General features: G+C 38.3%; 1 protein-coding gene across 2 annotated transcripts in view; it reads right to left on the reverse strand.

The window, feature by feature from the left end:
• The window catches only part of LOC121381277 (ras-associated and pleckstrin homology domains-containing protein 1-like), a 175,986-nt gene that overhangs the window by 25,032 nt on the left and 124,053 nt on the right, over positions 1 to 26,901 (reverse strand). For both annotated transcript variants that reach the window (XM_041510522.1, XM_041510523.1), the window contains 2 exons: positions 21,774 to 21,879; positions 10,970 to 11,394 (listed from right to left, as the gene is read on the reverse strand). In XM_041510522.1, the coding sequence (XP_041366456.1) occupies positions 10,970 to 11,394; positions 21,774 to 21,879 (531 nt within the window). The remainder of the gene's footprint in view (positions 1 to 10,969; positions 11,395 to 21,773; positions 21,880 to 26,901) is intronic.

The following is a 26,901-nucleotide window of genomic DNA, read 5'->3' on the forward strand; positions in this document are numbered from 1 at the left end:
ACATCATACTAACATTACATTTACAGCACTAAATTGTTTATGTTACAGTTACTGATTTTACATGATACTAAAATTACATTTACAGCATTAAACTGTTTATTTTATAGTTACTGATTTTACATCATACTAAAATTACATTTACAGCATTAAATTGTTTATTTTACAGTTACTAATTTTACATGTACATGTTACTAAAATTACATTTACAGGACTAAAATTATTTATTTTACAGTTACTAATTTTACATGATACTAAAATTACATTTACAGCACTAAATAATTTATTTTACAGTTACTGATTTTACATGATATTAATATTACATTTACAGCACTAAATAATTTATTTTACAGTTACTGATTTTACATGATACTAAAATTACATTTACAGCACTAAATTATTTACTTTACAGTTACTAAAATTAGAAGTATATATATGTATGCTGCATCATGCAGGATGATATTGCTAAATTTTACATACTAAAATTACATTTAAAGCACTAAATTGTTTATTTTACAGTTATACTGTAATCTAGAATAATTTTACATTTACTGCAATATTCTTTATTTATTTTAAATTTACTATATGTAATTTTAAATGTACTGCAATAGTTACAAAAGGTGTTTTTTGTTTTTGTTTTTTTACATTTATTACAGTATATTATCATTGTACATTTACTGCTCAAATTTTTATTTTACATTTAATGCAATACTTCGCTGTTTTACATTTACTACAATACATTTTACATTTACAACAAAAAATTATTTTAAATGTATAGCAGCATATTATTCTACAGACAAAAATTTATAAATAATGTTCCTTTTTATGTGAACACATACATATATAGCATCCCATTATTACATTTACAAAAAAAACACAATTTTACATTTGCAACAGCACTTTAGTTTGTGAATAAATGAGAAAATAACTGATATTGATTGGCGATGTTACAATCTCTCTGCAGTGCAACAACCATGATAATGATCAGATAATGCCTTCCTTACTTACAAAAATAACATTCTTATTTGTTCGGTGGGCTGAAATAATTCAATGAAAGATGTCACTAGCTGGTGGAGAAAGCAGAATTGTGAAGATGATCACAACCAGCAGCAATCTGATGACAAACCATCGATCTGGACACAACATGCAGCCACATACATGTGCCAGTTCAAGTGGCTTTCTTAAAGGTGCATTATCCACATACATGTGCCAGTTCAAGTGGCTTTCTTAAAGATGCAACATCAACAAGTGGCTTTCTTAAAGGTGCATCATCCACAGTAGCAACCTGATGACAAACCATCGATCTGGACACAACATGCAGTCACATACATGTGCCAGTTCAAGTGGCTTTCTTAAAGGTGCATCATCCACAGTAGCAATCTGATGACGGACCATTGATCTGGACACAAGATGCAGCCACATACATGTGCCAGTTCAAGTGGCTTTCTTAAAGGTGCATCATTCACAGTAGCAATCTGATGACGGACCATTGATCTGGACACAAGATGCAGCCACATACATGTGCCAGTTCAAGTGGCTTTCTTAAAGGTGCATCATTCACAGTAGCAATCTGATGACGGACCATTGATCTGGACACAAGATGCAGCCACATACATGTGCCAGTTCAAGTGGCTTTCTTAAAGGTGCATCATCCACATACATATATCAGTTCAAGTGGCTTTCTTAAAGGTGCATCATCAATTTTTAACGACATTTAAAGGTCAACTTTATAATAAAATTATGAACATTGAGCTGTACTGTTTTAATCTATTTTACTGTAAAAAGTGTTATTTCTATTTTTGCTTTCACACAAGTGCTGCACAGCAATTATAAAATACCTATACTAAACTTCATCTGAAAACGTTGACGCCTTATACATGTATGTCATTTCATTTTAATGTTTTCAGTACATACACAATAACTCTTGGTCCTTTTTTTCCTTTTTTCCTTTTAGCCAAAAGGCAATTTTAATGCAGAATTTAAAAATTATTTTGAGAACATACATATTGTTGTCTTCTAATATTTGACTACAACTTTAATACTACATGTAATATCTTAACAGCAGCCAGTTGTAGCTACATGTTTACAGCAAAATATTCAACAGAAATAATAATAAATGTTATACCAATGATTATGTTACCTTAAATTAAGAATAAAAACTAATTTTTAACACCTATATAGCGAAAAACATTTGCCAGTGATTTTGTTAACTACATGTATATATACAAGTACATCTATGCAACCAAATGTTCAATACCAATGTAGTGATAAATGTTATACCGGTACCAATGATTTTGTTAACTGTAAATATGCAACTAAATGTTTGACACCAATGTAGTAATAAATGGTATACCAGTACCAATGATTTTGTTAACTGTAAATATGCAACTAAATGTTTGACACCAATGTAGTAATAAATGGTATACCAGTACCAATGATTTTGTTAACTGTAAATATGCAACTAAATGTTCGACACCAATGTAACGATAAACGTTATACCGGTACCAATGATTTTGTTAACTGTAAATATGCAACTAAATGTTCGACACCAATGTAGTAATAAATGTTATACCGGTACCAATGATTTTGTTAACTGTAAATATGCAACTAAATGTTCGACACCAATGTAACGATAAACGTTATACCGGTACCAATGATTTTGTTAACTGTAAATATGCAACTAAATGTTCGACACCAATGTAGTAATAAATGTTATACCGGTACCAATGATTTTGTTAACTGTAAATATGCAACTAAATGTTCGACACCAATGTAACGATAAACGTTATACTGACTGTGGTGCCAAGTCAAACATACAAGACATTTTTCTGGCACCTAATCAACTTGTTTCATGTGGTGGATTTTCTGCTACACTTCCGTGTCATAACAACACCATCTTCCAACAACATTATCTTCCCTGCAGGAAGTATTTCCGTGAGTTATTGGGAGACGGGAGTCGATCACTGGTAGCAGTGAGATACGTTTAGTGCCAATAGATCTTACCAAGACCCTATAAATCTCATTGAGACCAGCCGAACCAATTCTAGATAAGACCAGTGTCTTCTCCTCTCTACTTACACCCACTGATTGACGCACAATTAATGAGCCGTGCAGTTATGTGGAAACTTGGCTCCAAGATGTAAAAAACATAGCATGCATTTGAGAGGAAGTGACCCCAACGCGATAAACTACTGAAACACTGGATGACATCTACTAACATGTATCGGTATGTGCATGTAATCCAGGAGCCAACTTTAACAGAGGAGCCAATGCCAACTGCCGTAGTTGCAATATTATAGGATTTCAGTTGCCAGTAGAATAGGAGCTTTATATTGCATGGAGCCAACTTAACAGAGGAACCAACACCAACTGCCTTAGTTGCAATATTATACGATTTCAATTGCCAATAGGTTAGGAGCTTTATCGATGGCAATGTTCTGCAACTAGATAAAAATTAGTGCTATTGGTTAAAGACATCTTTTTTGGCTATATAATTTTGTAATTATTTGTGGCAAATGTTTGCTGTAGGCAGACTCAGAATTGCCATAAATGAGCATATGGATTATGGCAAAGCTTTCAAAATTGTAATGTTCGATCCCTGTGTAATCTATATACAGCCAAACCTGCTCAAACAGTTACCTCTGTTAAGCAGCCTCAATGCTGTTCTTTTGTATCATCCAATATAAACCTATATATATATATATATATATATATATATATATATATATATATATATATATATATATATATATATATATATACTACCCTCTAATATGTACTGAAAGGAACAGATCTTTAATGATAAATCAGAACATTTTAGACTGAGGCTATTGGTGTCTAAAATATGTGGCTATTTTAAAACCTGGTCAAGAGAGAAAGAGGTAACCTGATACCACCACATAGGCAAGTTCTACTGTAAAGCAGCAGGATATCTTTTATGGTGTACCGGTATTCCCTCTCCTAGAGACAGGACAGTACATACCATGGCCTTTTAACATTCCAATAGCATTATTTACTCTGCAGTTACCGGGGACCCGGGAGTCACTGGTAGCAGTGAGATACGTTTAGTGCCAATATATCTGACCAAGACCCTATAAATCTCATTGAGACTGGCCAACCCAATTCTAGATAAGACCAGTGTCTTCTCCTCTCTACTTACACCCACTGATTGACACACAATTAATGAGGTTTGCAGTTATGTGGAAACATGTATGTCTGGTGCTATATAACCATAATTAAAATGTGTGGAGTGTGTCATTAAATAAAACACTTTTTCTTTCCATACAGGTGTCTGTATGCTGAACATGGCAACATCATATTTTGGTACAAGACAGTCCTTACCAAAGATGTCTACAAACGCACTTTTAGTGCCAATATATCTGGCCAAGACCCTATAAATCTCATTCAGACCAGCCGAACCAATTCTAGATAAGACCAGTGTCTTCTCCTCTCTACTTACACCAACTGATTGATGCACAATTAATGAGCCGTGCAGTTATGTGGAAACTTGGCTCCAAGATGTAATACGTACATGGTCTTTGATGTGGCAGTCTTAAATACAAGCTAAAACAGAAAGAAAAAACTGAATTCATCAGGGGACGAGACATAGTCCAGTGGTAAAGTGCTCGATCACCTGGTGTATGGTCGGTCTAGGATCGATCATCATTGGTGGGACCATTGGGCTATTTCTCATTTCAACCAGTGCTCCACAACTGGTGTATCAAAAGCCATGGTATGTATTATCCTGTCTATGGGATGCTGTATATAAAAGACCCCTTGCTGTAAATTGGAAACAGTAGTCCATTGCATGGCAGCAGTGGGTTTCCTCTCTCATTATCTTTATGGTTCCTAACCATACATGTATGTCTGGTGCATTTTATAAGCGTAATTAAAATATGTCGAGTGTGTCATTAAATAAAACACTTTTTTTTCTTTCAATACATTAAGATGTCTGTATGCTGAAGATGGCAATATCATATTTCTGTATAAGACAGTCCTTACCAAAGATGTCTACAAAAGCACAGGACACACTGTATTTCATGTCAGTTATGAAACTTCAAATTAGCATCAACCACCAATCGATTACGTGGTGAATCACTACATTCTAAAACTGAAAGTGGAAAACTTAAGGATCGCTTGATCTTTATTGTTGAAGTCCGAAAACTTCAAGTATTATCTATGGTTTTTCTGGACTGATTTTTGGACATTCAATGTACCGTACATCAGTAGTCAAACCGTAACTCAGCAGTTATGTAAATATAATTCACTTAACCAAACAGGTAAAAAATCATGTGAGCTGACTTCTGGTTACTGAAGATTATTAAACACTGTTCCCTGAAACCACCACAAACTGAAATATTTTTCTTTTCTATTATTTAAAAAAGAAAACTCATCATTTATCAACGTACACCAGTAAATGTATTACCAACTGTCGCCAACATTTCAAACATTTGAACAAAATAAAAGGCTGGAAAACCTCACAGCTGAGAGTAAATGTACCATACCAACTTTGATCAGCCATATATATGCATATCCTAAAAAGACAAGCTCTACCAACATTTCTTCATCATTTAATCAAGTTCGTTAGACTGTGTACATTTCTGATTAACACTACCAAATACAGAACAGGTAGCAGGAAGGAAGGAAGGAAATGTTTTATTTAACGACCCACTCAACACATTTTATTTATGGTTATATGGCGTCAAACATATGGTTAAGGACAGATAATGACAGAGAAAACCCGCTGTCGCCACTTCATGGGCTACTCTTTTCGATTACCAGCAAGGGATCGTTTATATGCACCATCCCAAAGACAGGATAGTACATACCATGGCCTTTGTTACACCAGTTGTGGAGCACTGGCAGGAACGAGAAATAGCCCGATGAGCTCACCGATGGGGATCGATCCTAGACCAACTACACATCAGGCAGATGCTTTACCATTGGGCTACATCCCGTCCCACTCCAAGTTTAAGAAAAACGGGTTCCATATACATTCAACCCTGTATATTTTGGGCAAATAGTCAACATATCCAGTAAACTAGGAAATAATATTTTCACACACTGATGCAATTATGTATTTTTGTCAAAATCTTGGAAACATTATCCATTTTTCTGCTTTTATTGCCAGATACATACATGTATGCACTTGAATGAACTGTTGCTTTACAAAATGGCACAGTGGTTTTGGCCAACAAGTTTTGCAACAGAATAGCACAACCTAGTATTACCATTTATTACTCGAGAGTAAATTTTCAGGGTAAATAACTCTGGTCACAAATAAGCCAATAAAACTCTTCATTTATGGAGGATACATTTGACAAATGGTTGGCTGTCATGATAAATCAAATATTTTCCAATCTTGCTATAAATTAAGGAGAGTATCAGCAATAACTTTCTTTAATGATGATGCCTTCAGTTTTTTACAGCTTGTAACAGCAACAATTAACTATAGAAAAAGAACCGGCCTTGGTGGCACAATGGTTAAGCCATCAGACTACAGGCTGGTAGGTACAGGGTTCGCAGCCCGGTACCAGCTCCCACCTAGAGTGAGTTTTAACGACTCAATGGGTAGGTGTAAGACCACTACACCCTCTTCTCTCTCATTAACAACTAACAACTAACCCACTGTCCTGGACAGACAGCCCAAATAGCGGAGATGTGTGCCCAGGACAGCGTGCTTGAACCTTAATTGGATATTAGTACGAAAATAAGTAGAAATAAACAGAAAAAGAAAAAGAATGTTTGCCAGCAAGACTCCTGTTTTTGTTTTGTTTAACAACACCACTAGAGCACATTTATTTATTAATCCTTGGCCACTGAATGTGAAACATTCGATAATTTTGACACACCAGAATTACCAAATGTTTGACATCCAGTGATTAATTAATCAATGTGCTCTAGTGGTGTCATTAAACCAAAAAACTTTAAAAACCTATATACCAGTGATGAGGCACTGATTGAGATCGACTGAGAGCAATCACGTTACAACCCATCAATCACTGAACTTCACATACAAGGTGCTTTGGTTGTAGGATGGAATCTCCACAGCAGATTCACTGGGTTTTTCCCCTTCCCAATCAGTTTCCCACCATGACTGGTATATCAAAGGCTGTGATATGTGCTGTCCTGTCAGTGGGAAAGAATGTAGTGGGTTTCCTCTGAAGACTACATGCCAGAGTTGTTAAATGTTTGATATCCAAAAGCTGATGATTAATTAATAAATGTGCTCAATAATGTTTTACACCTACAAGCCATTGTACTGGAGGCACACACTATATCACCAAGTTACTTCCTGATTCCCATTCAAGAAGAATAACATCTGAACGATAAAACCGTTATCCTTCACCAAGACCGTATCTTTGCACAAAGCAGTCAAATGGGAATTTGGTAAAATAGTGGTCGATTCCATAAATATCTATCTAGTGCCTCGTCTATAGGACAGCCACTTACACGCTGATGTTACATACATGTAACAGAAGGTATATCTATATTACTTACCTTTATAAACAACTCTAGCATTTTCTGTGGGCTATTCAAGCCCAAGAAACAGGCAAAACTGAAGGTATAGGTCTTATCCCCAATCTGAGGGAAGTCCCAGCACAAACCACTGTACTTCATAGTTCTCTCAATGTTTTCAGTGTTTAATCACGTTCTCAACAACCAGTTCCTCAAAAGGTACGTGTATTATTCAACACTGCGGCATACATCAACGTTTTGAAAATATTAATAAACAAAACAGTAAAGCCACATTTTTCTTTTCGATTAACTTTAAAAAAAATATTATACAAGGAATTGTGGAATAATTTTTTAAAACATTATTTATAAAATGTAATATATAAAAACACCTGCCGCACTGCTTGTTAAAAGTGTGTGTGAGTTGAGATTCTGGCGCTAACCTTTATATATTACATTTCAAACGGGGCGCCAGTTTCCAATATTGGAACATGAAAACAATCGAGAACCAATCTAAGACCATGTAACACTCGCCTACAGGTCAGGCTGGGTCATAACGCAGCCTGAGTACATCAATCTTACAGCAAGCTAAATACACACACAGCAAGATGATGCTAACCACAATCTGCAGACAATGCCCAGGCTGCACCACACATGTGTGTCTTATTTACACCCCATGTAAACATTTACCATTGTGTTGGGTGTGGAAGTCGGCAGTTTTCCGGTCTGACGGTCTGACGTCAACAAGTTTCAGAACAAAGCAACACTTAATGTCCTATAACAATCTATTTTGAGAAGTAAAGTTTTAAACACTGCACCATTAATACTAACACGGATGCTACATGAAACAGTAATAATAATACATGACTAATTATAGATGTCTCAAGCAGGCAGCCATTCTGTAGTAACCTGACAGCTGTAAACAATTCACTGACAGTAATTAATTTATTCATTTCATTTATAGTTATTTTCTTGCTTATATATTCAATAAATCGGTCTGGCCAGTGCACCACGTATGGTAAATCAAAGGCCGTGGTATGTGCTATCCTGTCTGTGGTTGGTGCATATAAAAGATCCCTTGATACTAATGGGAAAATGTTGCAGGTTTTTTCTCTAAAACTATATGTAAAAATTACCAAATGTTTGACATTCAATAGCCAGTAATTAATAAATCTTTGTGCTCTTGTGGTGTCGTTAAACAAAACAAACTTTACCGTATATCTAATTCATATTCCAAGCACATTGTCATGGGCTCACATCTCGGCTATCTGGCTGTCTGTCCAAGACAGTGGTTAGTGATTAGTTGTCAGTGATCAGTGAGAGAGAAGTCAGTGTAGTGGTCTTACACCTACCCATTATAAGTAATTAAACTTGCTATGGGTGGGATCCGATACCGGGAGGCGAACTCTGTTTCCACTAGTCGGATGGCTATAAACCACTATATCACTAAGGCAAGTGATCGGTGGTTTAAAAGCCACCAACTCTCTTACTAAGTTAAAGTTTGTTTTAATTAACGACACCTCTAGAATTCATTGCTTTATTATCACGGGCGTAGGAAGGTGCTAAAAAGTATGTGGGAGGGGCACACACACACACATATATATAAATATATAAAAAGCATCGGTGCTCTCACAAAGTGGGGGGTACATCCCTCCCCCCCCCCCCCCCATTCGCCAATGATTATTTATTCATCGGCTATTGTATGTCAAACATTCTGACATACAGTATTGGAGAAAAACAGCTACATTTTTGTCATCAGCAGCAAGGGATCTTTTATATGTATTTTCCCACAGACAGGACCACACAGCTTTAGATATTCCAGTTGTGGGACACTGGTTGGGAGGGGGTGGGGAACTCAATCAGAGAAGGGCAGTAACAACTGACTGACCCTGACCTCGCAGACAGACCACCACCAGGCAACATGACACTGTATTGTTCCATTGTGACTCAGTGTGGGCTCAGCACAATGTAGAAATGGCGGGAAGGATGCACACTTCCACATGTTGGACCCTCTGAATGGGAACGTTATGAAAGCTGCAACATCATATCAAATAATGACATACTGTGGTTAAGCCATCGGACTACAGGCTGGTAGGTACAGGGTTCGCAGCCCGGTACCGGCTCCAACCCAGAGCGAGTTCTTAAGGGCTCAGTGGGAAGGTGTAAGGCCACTACACCCTCTTATCTCTCACTAACCACTAACAACTAATCCACTGTCCTGGACAGACAGCCCAGATAGCTGAGGTGTGTGTGCCCAGGACAGCGTGCTTGAACCTTAATTGGATATAAGCACGGAAATAACTTGAATTGAAATGATGAAGTACTGGCTGGACGGTAGTGGGAATCGTATTGTATAGACCAGGTGGCAGCGAGTGGTACTTAATGCAACAAGTACGTATTCTCATATGACAGGAATTCAAAGTTTGTTTTGTTTAACAACACCACTGAAGCACATTGATTAATTAACCATCGGGTATTGGATGTCAAACATTTGGTAATTCTGACTAGTAGTCATCAGAGGAGACCTGCTACAGTTTTCTTAATGCAGCAAGCGATCTTTTGTATGCACTTTTCCACAGACAGGAAAGCACATACCATGGCCTTTGTCCAATTGTGGTGCACTGGTTGGAACAAGAAAAAAACCAATCAGCTGAATGGATCCACCGAGGTGGTTCGATCCTGCAATGCAAGCACCTCAAGTGAGCACTCAACCGACTGAGCTAAATCCCGCCCAACACGAGTTCAAAGCACAACTGTGTGGAAAAGGAAAGGAATGTTTGTTTAACAACACCCCAGCATATTTTAAACCATGCCGGATATAAGATGGTTTAGTGAGTTAAAGAAGCAATGTGTTGCACCACATAGGTTATGCTTGGCTCTTAACAAACAGGAGTCTTTTTTATTACCCATATGGTTAAAAATATCTCACAGGAAGGTTGAGTGATATAAATTAAGATCGATTATGGGTAATAAATAGGATATTAAACTCGCTACCATTTTGTATCATGTTTATGTCCCTCATAAAATAATTTTCATTGTCATTCACTAAAACTTTTGACACTTGAAAATTATTTCACTCGGGACATAAACATGATATGAAATGGAAGCTCATTTAAATATCCTATAAATATGCACATACGACAGGTCACAGGTGGGAATGGGAAATAAATACCACTGTGGGCAACTGAATGATTTTGCACCTCAGGGGCGGAACATAACTCAGTGGTAAAATGCTTCCCTGATATGCAGCTGGTTATTCCAGCCAGTGCTCTACAAACGGTGTAACCAAGGCTGATGTATGTACTATCCTACCTGTGGGATGACGCATATAAAAGATCCCTTGCTGCTTAATCAGAAAAAGTAACCCATTGTGTGGCGCAGCAGGTTTCCTCTCTCATTATCAGTGTTGTACTTAACAATATGTTCTACGCCATGTAACCGTAATTACAATGTGTTGTGTGCGTTGTTAAGTGAAATATTCCTTCCTTCCTTCCTCACTACCAGTCACTCGACTCACCTCACTCTGGACCGTCATGGCTGACATGACGCTCCCCGTACTGCAGGTATCCCCCGACGACGACGACGTGGTGTCGGCAGACGACGACACCGTCACCATGGACGTGAACGACTCAGACGACGGGAGGGAGGTGTTGTCGGAGAACGCCGAATCCGTCTCCCCAATATCACACGCAGTATCCTCGGCCCCTCCCCCGTTCTTCCAGTAGCCCAGCCCCTGGGTGATCTCCGCCGCCAGCGCATCCAGCTCGGCCTGGATCATGTCGTTCGTCCCATCGCCACCACCATTGCGCTTGTCGTGGTCGCTGGTCAGACTGACCGGGTAGCCGCCCAGTGTGCGCGACAGCTCGGACTGTGTCGTGCTGAGCTGGGTCTCCAGTTCACACAGTTCACCCAGGATGGCGTCAAAATTCACATCCTGGTTTTCTGAAACACAAGATCACACTCGTAAGAGAATCAATTAAATAAACCCCCAAAAAACCCCATATTATTCAGATCTGTGAGAACTCGCTGACAATCTGAAATTATTAAAATTTCAAACAAGAATATGAGACATGCATAAATAAATATGCTTGCAAACTTGTTAGAATTTTCATCCTATTGTTTAATCACCTTTTTACAAAGTTTTAAAAAGTTTTAAACAATATACAGAACAAATCCTACATGCTAATAGTTCTGCATTTAGCAATAAATAGTCTAGTAATACTAGTCAAACTACATTGAATAGTAGGATGGCATGGTAATCCTTAAGTCTGATCATGTTTTAGTAGGATGGTGTAGTAATCCTCATCTGACCATGTTTTAGCAGGATGGTGCGGTAATACTCATCTGACCATGTTTTAGTAGGATGGTGCAGTAATACTCATCTGAACATGTTTTAGCAGGATGGTGCGGTAATACTCATCTGACCATGTTTTAGTAGGATGGTGTAGTAATCCTCATCTGACCATGTTTTAGTAGGATGGTGTAGTAATACTCATCTGACCATGTTTTAGTAGGATGGTGTAGTAATACTCATCTGACCATGTTTTAGTAGGATGGTGCAGTAATCCTCATCTGACCATGTTTTAGTAGGATGGTGTAGTAATACTCATCTGACCATGTTTTAGTAGGATGGTGTAGTAATACTCATCTGACCATGTTTTAGTAGGATGGTGCAGTAATCCTCATCTGACCATGTTTTAGTAGAATGGTGCAGTAATACTCATCTGACCATGTTTTAGTAGGATTAGCAGGATGGTGCGGTAATACTCATCTGACCATGTTTTAGACCATGTTTTAGGATGGTGTAGTAATCCTCATCTGACCATGTTTTAGTAGGATGGTGCAGTAATACTCATCTGACCATGTTTTAGTAGGATGGTGTGACCATCTGTGTTTTAGTAGGATGGTGTAGTAATCCTCATCTGACCATGTTTTAGTAGGATGGTGTAGTAATACTCATCTGACCATGTTTTAGTAGGATGGACCATGTTTTAGTAGGATGGTGTGATCATTCTCATCTGACCATGTTTTAGTAGGATGGTGCAGTAATCCTCATCTGACCATGTTTTAGTAGGATGATGCAGTAATACTCATCTGACCATGTTTTAGTAGGATGGCGTGATCATTCTCATCTGACCACGATTTAGTAGGATGGTGTAGTAATCCTTATATGACCATGTTTTAGCAGGATGGTGTGATCATCTTCATATGACCATGTTTTAGTAGATGGTGTAGTAGTCCTCATATGACCATGTTTTACTAGGATGGTTTTTTAAGCCTCACTTGACCATGTTTTAGTACGATGGTGCAGTAATCTTCATCTGACCATCTTTTAGTAGGATGGTGTAGTAATCCTCATCTGACCATGTTTTAGTAGGATGGTGTAGTAATCCTCATCTGACCATGTTTTAGTAGGATGGTGTAGTAATCCTCATCTGACCATGTTTTAGTAGGATGGTGTAGTAATCCTCATCTGACCATGTTTTAGTAGGATGGTGTAGTAATCCTCATCTGACCATGTTTTAGTAGGATGGTGTAGTAATCCTCATCTGACCATGTTTTAGTAGGATGGTGTAGTAATCCTCATCTGACCATGTTTTAGTAGGATGGTGCAGTAATCCTCATCTGACCATGTTTTAGTAGGATGGTGTAGTAATCCTCATCTGACCATGTTTTAGTAGGATGGTGTAGTATGATGCGGTAATCCTCATCTGACCATGTTTTAGTAGGATGGTGTAATAATCCTCATCTGACCATGTTTTAGTAGGATGGTGCGGTAATACTCATCTGACCATGTTTTAGTAGGATGGTGTAATAATCCTCATCTGACCATGTTTTAGTAGGATGGTGCGGTAATACTCATCTGACCATGTTTTAGTAGGATGGTGTAGTAATCCTCATCTGACCATGTTTTAGTAGGATGGTGTAGTAATACTCATCTGACCATGTTTTAGTAGGATGATGCAGTAATCCTCATCTGACCATGTTTTAGTAGGATGGTGTAGTAATCCTCATCTGACCATGTTTTAGTAGGATGGTGCAGTAATCCTCATCTGACCATGTTTTACTAGGATGGTGTAGTAATCCTGACATTTCACCATGTTTTAGTATGATGGTGCAGTAATCTTCATCTGACCATCTTTTAGTAGGATGGTGTAGTAATGCTTATATGACTGTGTTTTAGTAGGATGATGTAGTAATCCTTATATGACCGTGTTTTACTAGGATGGTGTAGTAATCCTCATCCGACCGTGTTTTAGTAGGATGATGCAGTAATACTCATCTGACCATGTTTTAGTAGGATGGTACGGTAATCCTCATCTGACCATGTTTTAGCAGGATGGTGCAGTAATACTCATCTGACCATGTTTTAGTAGGATGGTACGGTAATACTCATCTGACCATGTTTTAGTAGGATGGTGTAGTAATCCTCATCTGACCATGTTTTAGCAGGATGGTGCAGTAATACTCATCTGACCATGTTTTAGTAGGATGGTACGGTAATCCTCATCTGACCATGTTTTAGCAGGATGGTACAGTAATACTCATCTGACCATGTTTTAGTAGGATGGTGCAGTAATCCTCATCTGACCATGTTTTAGCAGGATGGTGCGGTAATCCTCATCTGACCATGTTTTAGTAGGATGGTGCGGTAATCCTCATCTGACCATGTTTTAGTAGGATGGTGTAGTAATCCTCATCTGACCGTGTTTTAATAGGATGGTGCAGTAATCCTGACATTTCACCATGTTTTAGTAGGATGGTGCGGTAATCCTCATCTGACCATGTTTTAGTAGGATGGTGTAGTAATCCTCATCTGACCATGTTTTAGCAGGATGGTGCAGTAATCCTCATCTGACCATGTTTTAGTAGGATGGTGTAGTAATCCTCATCTGACTGTGTTTTAATAGGATGGTGCAGTAATCCTGACATTTCACCATGTTTTAGTAGGATGGTGCGGTAATCCTCATCTGACCATGTTTTAGTAGGATGGTGTAGTAATCCTCATCTGACCATGTTTTAGCAGGATGGTGCAGTAATCCTCATCTGACCATGTTTTAGTAGGATGGTGTAGTAATCCTCATCTGACCGTGTTTTAATAGGATGGTGTAGTAATCCTGACATTTCACCATGTTTTAGTAGGATGGTGTAGTAATCCTCATCTGACCGTGTTTTAGTAGCATGATGCAGTAATCCTCATCTGACCATGTTTTAGCAGGATGGTGCAGTAATCCTCATCTGACCATGTTTTAGCAGGATGGTGCAGTAATACTCATCTGACCATGTTTTAGTAGGATGGTGCGGTAATCCTCATCTGACCATGTTTTAGTAGGATGGTGCGGTAATCCTCATCTGACCATGTTTTAGTAGGATGGTGCGGTAATACTCATCTGACCATGTTTTAGTAGGATGGTGCGGTAATCCTCATCTGACCATGTTTTAGTAGGATGGTGCAGTAATACTCATCTGACCATGTTTTAGTAGGATGGTGCGGTAATCCTCATCTGACCATGTTTTAGTAGGATGGTGCGGTAATCCTCATCTGACCATGTTTTAGCAGGATGGTGCAGTAATACTCATCTGACCATGTTTTAGCAGGATGGTGCAGTAATCCTCATCTGACCATGTTTTAGCAGGATGGTGCAGTAATACTCATCTGACCATGTTTTAGTAGGATGGTGCAGTAATACTCATCTGACCATGTTTTAGTAGGATGGTGTGGTAATACTCATCTGACCATGTTTTAGTAGGATGGTGTGGTAATCCTCATCTGACCATGTTTTAGCAGGATGGTGTGGTAATACTCATCTGACCGTGTTTTAGTAGGATGGTGTAGTAATCCTCATCTGACCATGTTTTAGCAGGATGGTGCGGTAATACTCATCTGACCGTGTTTTAGTAGGATGGTGTAGTAATCCTCATCTGACCATGTTTTAGTAGGATGGTGCGGTAATCCTCATCTGACCATGTTTTAGCAGGATGGTACGGTAATCCTCATCTGACCATGTTTTAGTAGGATGGTGCAGTAATCCTCATCTGACCATGTTTTAGTAGGATGGTGCGGTAATACTCATCTGACCATGTTTTAGCAGGATGGTGCGGTAATCCTCATCTGACCATGTTTTAGCAGGATGGTGCGGTAATCCTCATCTGACCATGTTTTAGGAGGATGGTGCAGTAATACTCATCTGACCATGTTTTAGTAGGATGGTGCAGTAATACTCATCTGACCATGTTTTAGTAGGATGGTGCGGTAATCCTCATCTGACCATGTTTTAGCAGGATGGTGCGGTAATCCTCATCTGACCATGTTTTAGCAGGATGGTGTGGTAATCCTCATCTGACCATGTTTTAGTAGGATGGTGTGGTAATACTCATCTGACCATGTTTTAGTAGGATGGTGCGGTAATACTCATCTGACCATGTTTTAGTAGGATGGTGCGGTAATCCTCATCTGACCATGTTTTAGCAGGATGGTGCGGTAATACTCATCTGACCATGTTTTAGCAGGATGGTGTGGTAATCCTCATCTGACCATGTTTTAGTAGGATGGTGTGGTAATCCTCATCTGACCATGTTTTAGTAGGATGGTGTGGTAATCCTCATCTGACCATGTTTTAGTAGGATGGTGCGGTAATACTCATCTGACCATGTTTTAGTAGGATGGTGCGGTAATCCTCATCTGACCATGTTTTAGTAGGATGGTGCGGTAATCCTCATCTGACCATGTTTTAGTAGGATGGTGCGGTAATACTCATCTGACCATGTTTTAGCAGGATGGTGCGGTAATACTCATCTGACCATGTTTTAGCAGGATGGTGCGGTAATACTCATCTGACCATGTTTTAGCAGGATGGTGCAGTAATCCTCATCTGACCATGTTTTAGCAGGATGGTGCGGTAATACTCATCTGACCATGTTTTAGTAGGATGGTGCGGTAATCCTCATCTGACCATGTTTTAGTAGGATGGTGCGGTAATCCTCATCTGACCATGTTTTAGCAGGATGGTACAGTAATCCTCATCTGACCATGTTTTAGTAGGATGGTGTAGTAATACTCATCTGACCATGTTTTAGCAGGATGGTGCAGTAATCCTCATCTGACCATGTTTTAGTAGGATGGTGTAGTAATACTCATCTGACCATGTTTTAGTAGGATGGTGTAGTAATACTCATCTGACCATGTTTTAGTAGGATGGTGCAGTAATCTTCATCTGACCGTGTTTTAGTAGGATGGTGTAGTAATACTCATCTGACCATGTTTTAGTAGGATGGTGCAGTAATCTTCATCTGACCGTGTTTTAGTAGGATGGTGTAGTAATCCTCATCTGACCATGTTTTAGTAGGATGGTGTAGTAATACTCATCTGACCATGTTTTAGTAGGATGGTGCAGTAATCCTCATCTGACCATGCTTTAGTAGAATGGTGCAGTAATACTCATCTGACCATGATAAATCAGGATGGTATGTATGTACAATAATCTTCAAGTCCAATGTTTCAAGATGGTGACATGTTGAAAAGATGTCAGACAAGTCAAATACACATAGTTTGTTCAAAAGTACATGTATGGCACCGTAAACATATAAATTCATCATAAAATGCATACATTGGCACTGTATGAATAAAACTACGCACACAAATAAGAATGAGAATAAAAAATAAATCAGAAGCTTCGTCTTCAACTATATCTGGTACACATACACGCCGTTCCTAAAAGACAGCTGCCAGTAATACTATCTCTAAAACACTTTACCAGAAAGACTAATTTGAAATTGTTTTTAACAAGCTGCGGATGTGAATTTTTCCCCAATTAATCTAAGACATGAAGTGTTTTTCTCATCGCGAGCATCTTGGATGAAGATATTTTTACGTTCTGGGTACTCTTCTTTACAAATAATCACACAAGCATGGAGAGTTCACAGAAAGACATTTTTACAAACACATACATTACGTTCATTTCTGGTATTCAGGTTTTAATGTCATCAAATATGATGGATCGTAACTTGATATGGTTATTTATTTATTTTAATTTTTCTTTAACGATACTTAAAAAAGAAACAAGCACAGACCAACAATTAAAAATGTTAGTATTCTTTTAAGAGCTTTTTTCTATTGAAGTGAATTTGTTTTTGTTTTTTGTTGATTTTTTTCTTCTTTTTGTAACCTTTCTCAGATACATCAAACAGCAAAGACTGTAAATACTATGAAAAAAAAAAGAAAAGAAAAGAAAAGAAAAAAGAAGAAAGAAAACTTACATAACTTTGTTGCTGTTCGAAATTTCCCCAATTACTGAACACACATTTGAGTATCTTGTGTCCGCAGTTAATACCTTATAACTATGCAGGCCTGGAGACCTGAATGTACGTTTCATTTGAAGATGGATTAGAAACGGCAAACAGATGACGAAATGCGACTGACGCAAGTGAGGGTGTCAGAGGAAAGTTAATTAGAATGTTCGTTCCAATCCACTCCGATGCAGGAGGTGCACGCTAAAACAATTTATTTACTGGGAAGACATCAGTGCTGGAATTAGGCTGGTCCTGGATTACCATCTCCGTGTGAGACACACACAAACTAACAACGAGCAAGCTAGCCTGACAGTGCGGTAACTAATGGCAAAATTTGCATAACTGCTTTTCTCGTACATGTATGTATCACTTTCCAGGTCATGGAAGTAAAATGTGAAAGTGTTGAGGATTTTTTTTTCTTCCTTTTTTTTCTTTTTCTTTCAGTTTTCGAATGCTTTTATTTCAAAATTGATCTTACAATGATGTTTGTGATCATACACTGTTAATATTAACAAAGAAAGCCAAATAAAAAGAAAGAAAAAAGATTTATAATGATAGAAAATCAAAGATGTCCATAAAAAAACAAAAATAAACCCACACAAAGGACCCACTGGGTTAATTATTGTTCCAAACCATTGCTCTACAATGTAACTTAGATCAACATTGTATCAATGACATCAGTATGTTTTGTCCAGTGCATATATAAAAAATACTACACTCGTTTTTGCTAGATATCATTTTTACTAAACAAGTGAACAACCAAATGAAAATAAGTTTCGTAAAAATTATATCTGTCAAAAACGAGTGTTGTATTTTATTTAAATATTACCCACCTTCAAATAGTGTAAAATCTGACAATTACTTCCAACATTACTCAGAGCTAAGACCAGGGAAGATAACATCGGTTACAGAAATATTGTCGTTTATTTTAGCAATTAATACACAACTGGTGGTGTGTATGAAATTTGTATAACACACCCAGATGTTCACCAGGTGAGTAATAAAAATACGATTTGCTGCTAATTGAAAGCAGTAGGGACTCTGCTCTGACTTGCGATGAGACAGGACATGAAATTCTGTGCTCTCGAGTTGCCCCCCCCCCCCCCACCACCTTGGGGGAATGATTGCGACATTGGGGCACTGGTGGAGTACCGAGTCGCATACACGGGGTACGGCGACTCGGTAAAGAAGACCAGAAGTGGAGAGAAGAAGAGACGTACGCCAGGGGCGGCTTGGGGGGATCCAAAGCCGGTGGTTCAACTGCCTGCGGCAGGTCCTTCCGCATCGCTGCCCCCACGGACTTCACCAAAGAGGAAGCAACAGCTTGAGGCACCTGCATCTCCGGATGAAACCTACTTGAGCCTGGACATTGCGATGTGCCAGGCTCCGAGGGCGGTCCCACCCACCTCGACGCCACGGACTCAGACTCCGGTGACGTGGTCAATTATACCAACCGCTCCCGTTGAGTTGCCACCAGGACAAGTTGTTGTTGCGGAGGCTAAACGGAAGGCAACATCACCGACCACCCAACCAGCCAAGACTAAGCCGCCGCCACCGCCAGTCACTCCCCCTGAGGACGACGAATGGGTCCTAGCCATCAACAGACTCAGGAGACAGTTACATCAGTACATGCAGGGGGACACGCTGGATCCGAAGATTCTTCGGGGAGGATTCCTCAACGTGGACTGGAGACCATTGGATGACGGCAGCCACTATGAGCTACATACCGAAATCTTCAGCGGCATACATGGAATAGTCGTCACAAGAGGGAACAGATCTTCAGGCAGTGCATCTTGTTTGCGAAGATCAACAACAGATCTATGCACAAGATGATCAGTGCAGTCTGCGGCCCCGGCTATTCCACAGTGGTTCGGACTCTACGTCAATGACAACATCTGGTGCCATCACTCCGGGAATCTCCAGCCTCCCCAAAGTAGAACCCAACCTTACCTAGGACAGGTAAAATTCCTTTTTTGGGCTTAGTTGGACTTTAAATTTTTTGGTCGTGGCTCAAAATTCCTATGTTTATTTTTTTATAAATAGTCCAACGCACTTTACTTTGGCGCCCGTTCATTTGCTCAAATCACCTTAAAACTTTTTAGGCCGAGCATTCAAATATACTTTTGGTTTTAATTTCTTAGTCCTGACATGGTTAGGATGCAGATTATTCTCCATAGACGTAGGCTTTTTTGACCGTACTAAAATTTTTATTCCAAATTCCGCCCACTTCAAACTTAGTCACTGGCGAAAGTCAGAGATTAAGCCCGTGATAGGCGTGCGTGAAGCCTTCGTGGCATATATGCACGTAAATACTTTAACTGACTGACTGAAAGCAGTAGCCTTTAAGGGGAAATATATACTTGGAAATTAATTATGCACAACCTATAGTTTTGACCATGTGGCTTGTACTTCGCAAGTAATTGTGAACATTTTATGGATACATACTACTGAAATTAATGTTCTGTGTATATGGAGTATATTGACACTGTCCTGACATCAATATTTAATGAATTCTAGAGAAAAAGAGAGAAAGCCTAAATATCTAAATGAGAATGTACGGTAATTAACTACATCTGTGGAGCTAGAATAACACTGATGTTTTTCTCATACTAGTAAGTAATTTATTCATGCCATCTAGGCACCTTTTTGGTTGCAAAACAATTAAGGTGGTGCTTTCATTTCATTTCAACTTATTTTCGTGCTTATATCCAATTAAGGTTCAAGCATGCTGTCCTGGACACACATACCTCAGCTATCTGGGCTGTCTGTCCAGGACAGTGGGTTAATTGTTAGTTGGTTAGTGGTTAGTGAGAGAGAAGAGGGTGTAGTGGTCTTACACCTACTCACTGAGCCCTTAAGAACTCGCTCTGGGTTGGAACCGGTACCGGGCTGCGAACCCTGTACCTACCAGCCTGTAGTCTGATGGCTTAACCACAGCACCACCGAGGCCGGTTAAGGTGATGCTTAATTAATTTCCATGTGTATGGATTCCTTTTTCAATACTAGACAAAGTGTCAAAAACATCCTGTCAAAACTACCTGTCTAGACTAATTAAACAATATGCTGTATTTGTAACACATATCTGTCAAAACAAAATTAAAAACAAAATTACTTTATCAAACTCTACAGTAAAGTGAAGCAATGCTGATTTGCACTTTGACCTGCCAGCATGTTTTTTTTTTATCAGTGGCTGTTTTTTCAGTTATTTGTGCTGCCAGAAAATATATAACTAGATCTGTTTATACACAAACATCAGACTTAGATAGCAACATCATATTCCTGGAACTAGTCCAGTGCTTAAAATAACTACCGACACACAAGACAACGAAGGTTTATCTGCTGGAAGAGGGAAAGGAATGGGTGTCCTGATGACACACCAACATAACGTCAGTCATCGGTTGCTGTGTGGGTTTCTTATCTCACACTTGCATCAAGGGCTCTTTTTAATGAACTCTGCTGCAGCAGATAGGAAGCAGGTTCCATTATCACAGTGTTCACTAGGCCAGTGAGTGCAAGTCAGAATGAGAGAGTTGGGTGGGGTTAGTTTTAGGATTTCGTGCAAGTGAATCTTGACAGCCCTCTCACTCTCTAGTAGTACCAGTCCATGGGTATGTTGTCACAGAGCTCGAACTTAATGACAGAACTGCAGGCACTTGTATAAATAGGTCACAGTCACCTATGGTACTTCCCACAGGGAACACCTTTTTTCATACTATGGAATTTATTACAAGTTATTTAATTCTGAGCTGACTGTTTTCTAAATTGAACACAAAAATAGTATTTTATTGTTATTTCCAAACCAGTTATAATTTTCTTCTTTTCAAACTAAAATTATTTATTTAAAAAAATGAAAAGTGAAATATATACAGATGGAAGTATGTACAAACAAACGGACAACGCCAAGCCAAAATACGACGACAAGTCAAACATGGACATATAAAATATTTATAACCAAACTCACCATCTGAGTTGAGGAATGAAAATGATTTTTTACAGGCAAGAATAACAATATGTATTATAATAAAACTCACCATCTGAGTTGAGGAATGAGAATCGGAAACTTTCCATGGCCATCTTGGGCGTCACGACCGTTTTGTTGCGGCGCCGCACGGTCCCAGTCCCATCGGAGTCATCATCCTGGGAGAAAAGAAAGAAAGAAAAAATTAAACATATGTGACTCACAGTAAAATATTACCTGCCAACCAGTCTACCTGGTATACTGTCATAGAATACTGATCCCTGCTTGAGCCCACCAGGATTCAGAGTTTTGAAATTACACTGCAGTTGAAATAGATTATGCCAAAATCCAATCTTTAAATAAGTATTATGACAGACTAAAAATAAAATACAATATTTTTATTAATACAAACCACCTACACTCTCCACAAACATGACCAAAAAAGTAACAAATATGACACATGAGAAAAGACATGCTATTATAAATTATTATTTACATTACCAGCCAACCATCTTCTTTCTCAATCTTGTACAATAAAAACTAAATAGATGAGACTTGTCTTACAAGAAATAAATAACCCAACTACATTACGAAAACATCTATCACACAAAAAATAAATAACATAATTACGGGCACGTTAAAAACTTCATTTTGGATGTAGAACTGCATCACTCTTTAGATTTAAGACATGTGATGTGGTGTGAAGAAAATGCATTGATTACGTGTGTGTGTGTGTGTGTGTGTGTGTTATATCAACAGTATCACATGGCTGGGCTGGACACAGGGAAGTGTGTAGGAATATATTGTACAAACTGTAACATGTGGAACACAAACCAGCCCCAGGCTTTGTTCAGATTCAAACTCAACTACAGCTGTTCTTTCCATTGCTATATAAATGAATGTAAGCAAGAACAATAAAACGAGTTTAGAAGTAAAATATTTCGTTTTCATATGGTTATGTAAATACATGTACATACACGGTATGTATATTTGCAGGGAAAATTTCATACTAAACTCCATTGAAAATGCACCAGTCAGGTTTGTAGTTCTCAGGGATCAGGGCTAGTTCTGGGTGAGAGTTTGTTTTCACCAAATTATCTTTAAAAAATGTCAGAAACCCAGTTATTTTCCAAAAAACCCCAATTATTACATGAAATCTTTTTGCCAAATTAAAATAAAATTTGATAATTGTTCATAAAATTTGCAATTGGCGAATTTGGCAAAGAATTTTGTATATTTTCAAATTTGTGATTAGCTAGTTTAGCTACAGTTGCTGATCAAATGAGAAATGATTAGCAACTATTGTTTATTGTCTTACAATTGTCTAGCAGTCTCTGAAACATGTACAAGCGAATCCTGGCACGATATTGAACAACTTGAGCCATGGTCTGAATTTAAAAACTAAGATAAGAGTTAAATGAATTTTATTTTCTTCTTTATATAATTTTAATGATTCTGACATGAAAGTGATCTTGGAAAAAAAAAAGAGGTAATATTTTGCAGGGTCTTGAATTAGAATACCAAGTTATATTGATAATTTTTCATCAAAGAATAAATTTGTTAAAGTTAAACTTTGTTTTGTTCAATGACACAACTTGAGCACATTTAGTTATTAATCATGAGATATTATTTGTACATCTACCGACATAAATATACATATGTAGCAGGCTTCTATATTTGTACATCTACCGACATAAATATACATATGTAGCAGGCTTCTATATTTGTACATCTACCGACATAAATATACATATGTAGCAGGCTTCTATATTTGTACATCTACCGACATAAATATACATATGTAGCAGTCTTCTATATTTGTACATCTTCCAACATAAATATACATATTTAGCAGGCTTCTATATTTGTACATCTACCGACATAAATATACATATGTAGCAGGCTTGTATATTTGTACATCTACCGACATAAATATACATACAATGTATGTAGCAGTCTTCTATATTTGTACATCTTCCGACATAAATATACATATGTAGCAGGCTTCTATATTTGTACATCTACCGACATAAATATACATATGTAGCAGGCTTCTATATTTGTACATCTACCGACATAAATATACTTATGTAGCAGGCTTCTATATTTGTACATCTACCGACATAAATATACTTATGTAGCAGGCTTCTATATTTGTACATCTACCGACATAAATATACGTATGTAGCAGGCTTCTATATTTGTACATCTACCGACATAAATATACATATGTAGCAGTCTTCTATATTTGTACATCTTCCGACATAAATATACATATGTAGCAGGCTTCTATATTTGTACATCTACCGACATAAATATACATATGTAGCAGGCTTCTATATTTGTACATCTACCGACATAAATATACATATGTAGCAGGCTTCTATATTTGTACATCTTCCAACATAAATATACATACAATGCATGTAGCAGTCTTCTATATTTGTACATCTACCGACATAAATATACATACAATGTATGTAGCAGTCTTCTATATTTGTACATCTACCGACATAAATATACATATGTAGCAGTCTTCTATATTTGTACATCTACCGACATAAATATACATATGTAGCAGGCTTCTATATTTGTACATCTTCCGACATAAATATACATATGTAGCAGGCTTCTATATTTGTACATCTACCGACATAAATATAGATATAAATCGACTTCAGTATTATCTTTGTTTTAATTAATGAAATGGAATTTGAGTAAAGTGTAACAGGGTACTGGAGCTGGTCCCACGGTCTTCTCTGTGTGTTACAGAATCTAGTCAATCCAGGTCAGTAGAGTGTGACTGGGTACTGGAGCTGGTGTCATGGTCTTCTCTTTGTGTTACAGAATCTAGTCAATCCAGGTCAGTAGAGTGTGACTGGGTACTGGAGCTGGTGTCATGGTCTTCTCTTTGTGTTACAGAATCTAGTCAATCCAGGTCAGTAGAGTGTGACTGGGTACTGGAGCTGGTGTCATGGTCTTCTCTGTGTGTTACAGAATCTAGTCAATCCAGGTCAGTAGAGTGTGACTGGGTACTGGAGCTGGTGTCATGGTCTTCTCTTTGTGTTACAGAATCTAGTCAATCCAGGTCAGTAGAGTGTGACTGGGTACTGGAGCTGGTGTCATGGTCTTCTCTTTGTGTTACAGAATCTAGTCAATCCAGGTCAGTAGAGTGTGACTGGGTACTGGAGCTGGTGTCATGGTCTTCTCTTTGTGTTACAGAATCTAGTCAATCCAGGTCAGTAGAGTGTGACTGGGTACTGGAGCTGGTGTCATGGTCTTCTCTTTGTGTTACAGAAACTAGTCAATCCAAGTACCTGGTGGCATGGTCTTCTCTTTGTGTTACAGAAACTAGTCAATCCAGGTCAATAGAGTGTGACTGGGTGTCATGGTCTTCTCTTTGTGTTACAGAAACTAGTCAATCCAGTACCTGGTGCCATGGTCTTCTCTTTGTGTTACAGAAACTAGTCAATCCAGTACCTGGTGCCATGGTCTTCTCTTTGTGTTACAGAAACTAGTCAATCCAGTACCTGGTGCCACGGTCTTCTCTTTGTGTTACAGAAACTACTCGATCCAGGTCAGTAGAGTGTAACAGGGTACTGGAGCTGGTGCCATAGTCTTCTCTTTGTGTTACAGAAACTAGTCAATCCAGTACCTGGTGCCATGGTCATCTCTTTGTGTTACATAAACTAGTCAATCCAGTACCTGGTGCCACGGTCTTCTCTTTGTGTTACAGAAACTAGTCAATCCAGGTCAGTAGAGTGTAACAGGGTACTGGAGCTGGTGCCATAGTCTTCTCTTTGTGTTACAGAAACTAGTCAATCCAGTACCTGGTGCCACGGTCTTCTCTTTGTGTTACAGAAACTAGTCAATCCAGGTCAGTAGAGTGTAACAGGGTACTGGAGCTGGTGCCATAGTCTTCTCTTTGTGTTACAGAAACTAGTCAATCCAGTACCTGGTGCCATGGTCATCTCTTTGTGTTACAGAAACTAGTCAATCCAGTACCTGGTTCCATAGTCTTCTCTTTGTGTTACATAAACTAGTCAATCCAGTACCTGGTGCCATGGTCATCTCTTTGTGTTACAGAAACTAGTCAATCCAGTACCTGGTGCCATGGTCTTCTCTTTGTGTTACAGAAACTAGTCAGTCCAGGTCAGTAGAGTGTGACAGGGTACTGGAGCTGGTGCCATAGTCTTCTCTTTGTGTTACAGAAACTAGTCAATCCAGTACCTGGTGCCACGGTCTTCTCTTTGTGTTACAGAAACTAGTCAATCCAGGTCAGTAGAGTGTAACAGGGTACTGGAGCTGGTGCCATAGTCTTCTCTTTGTGTTACAGAAACTAGTCAATCCAGTACCTGGTGCCATGGTCATCTCTTTGTGTTACAGAAACTAGTCAATCCAGTACCTGGTGCCATGGTCTTCTCTTTGTGTTACAGAAACTAGTCAATCCAGTACCTGGTTCCATAGTCTTCTCTTTGTGTTACATAAACTAGTCAATCCAGTACCTGGTGCCATGGTCATCTCTTTGTGTTACAGAAACTAGTCAATCCAGTACCTGGTGCCATGGTCTTCTCTTTGTGTTACAGAAACTAGTCAGTCCAGGTCAGTAGAGTGTGACAGGGTACTGGAGCTGGTGCCATAGTCTTCTCTTTGTGTTACAGAAACTAGTCAATCCAGTACCTGGTGCCATGGTCTTCTCTTTGTGTTACAGAAACTAGTCAGTCCAGGTCAGTAGAGTGTGACAGGGTACTGGAGCTGGTGCCATGGTCTTCTCTTTGTGTTAAAGAAACTAGTCAATAGAGAATCCATACACCACAGACCGATCAATTCATACATGTTGTCAGAAACACAACTGAAGATATACTCAACTTTCTTAATAAATTAGTTTTATTGTGTGTAAAAGAAACCGTTCCTTAAAAATCTTATATTTATAAATAAACAGTTAACATTATAAATTTAGCAATATGATTTTTAAAGACTTTTTTGTTTTTAATTAAAAACAATGGAAATGTACATTTAAAGTTTTAATTTTAAAAATGAAAAATTAAATTAACAATTTTATTTACAAGAGCACTTTGACAAAAAAATTATTTCAATTTTAATTTTAATTTTATAATTATTTTAAAAATTAAATCTAAAATTTAAAAATAAATCAATAATGTTCTGAAAATGCAAAAACATGTTCTAAGTACACGGCTAGT

The sequence above is a fragment of the Gigantopelta aegis genome, chromosome 9, assembly GCF_016097555.1.
Source record: "Gigantopelta aegis isolate Gae_Host chromosome 9, Gae_host_genome, whole genome shotgun sequence".
NCBI lineage: Eukaryota > Metazoa > Mollusca > Gastropoda > Neomphalida > Peltospiridae > Gigantopelta > Gigantopelta aegis.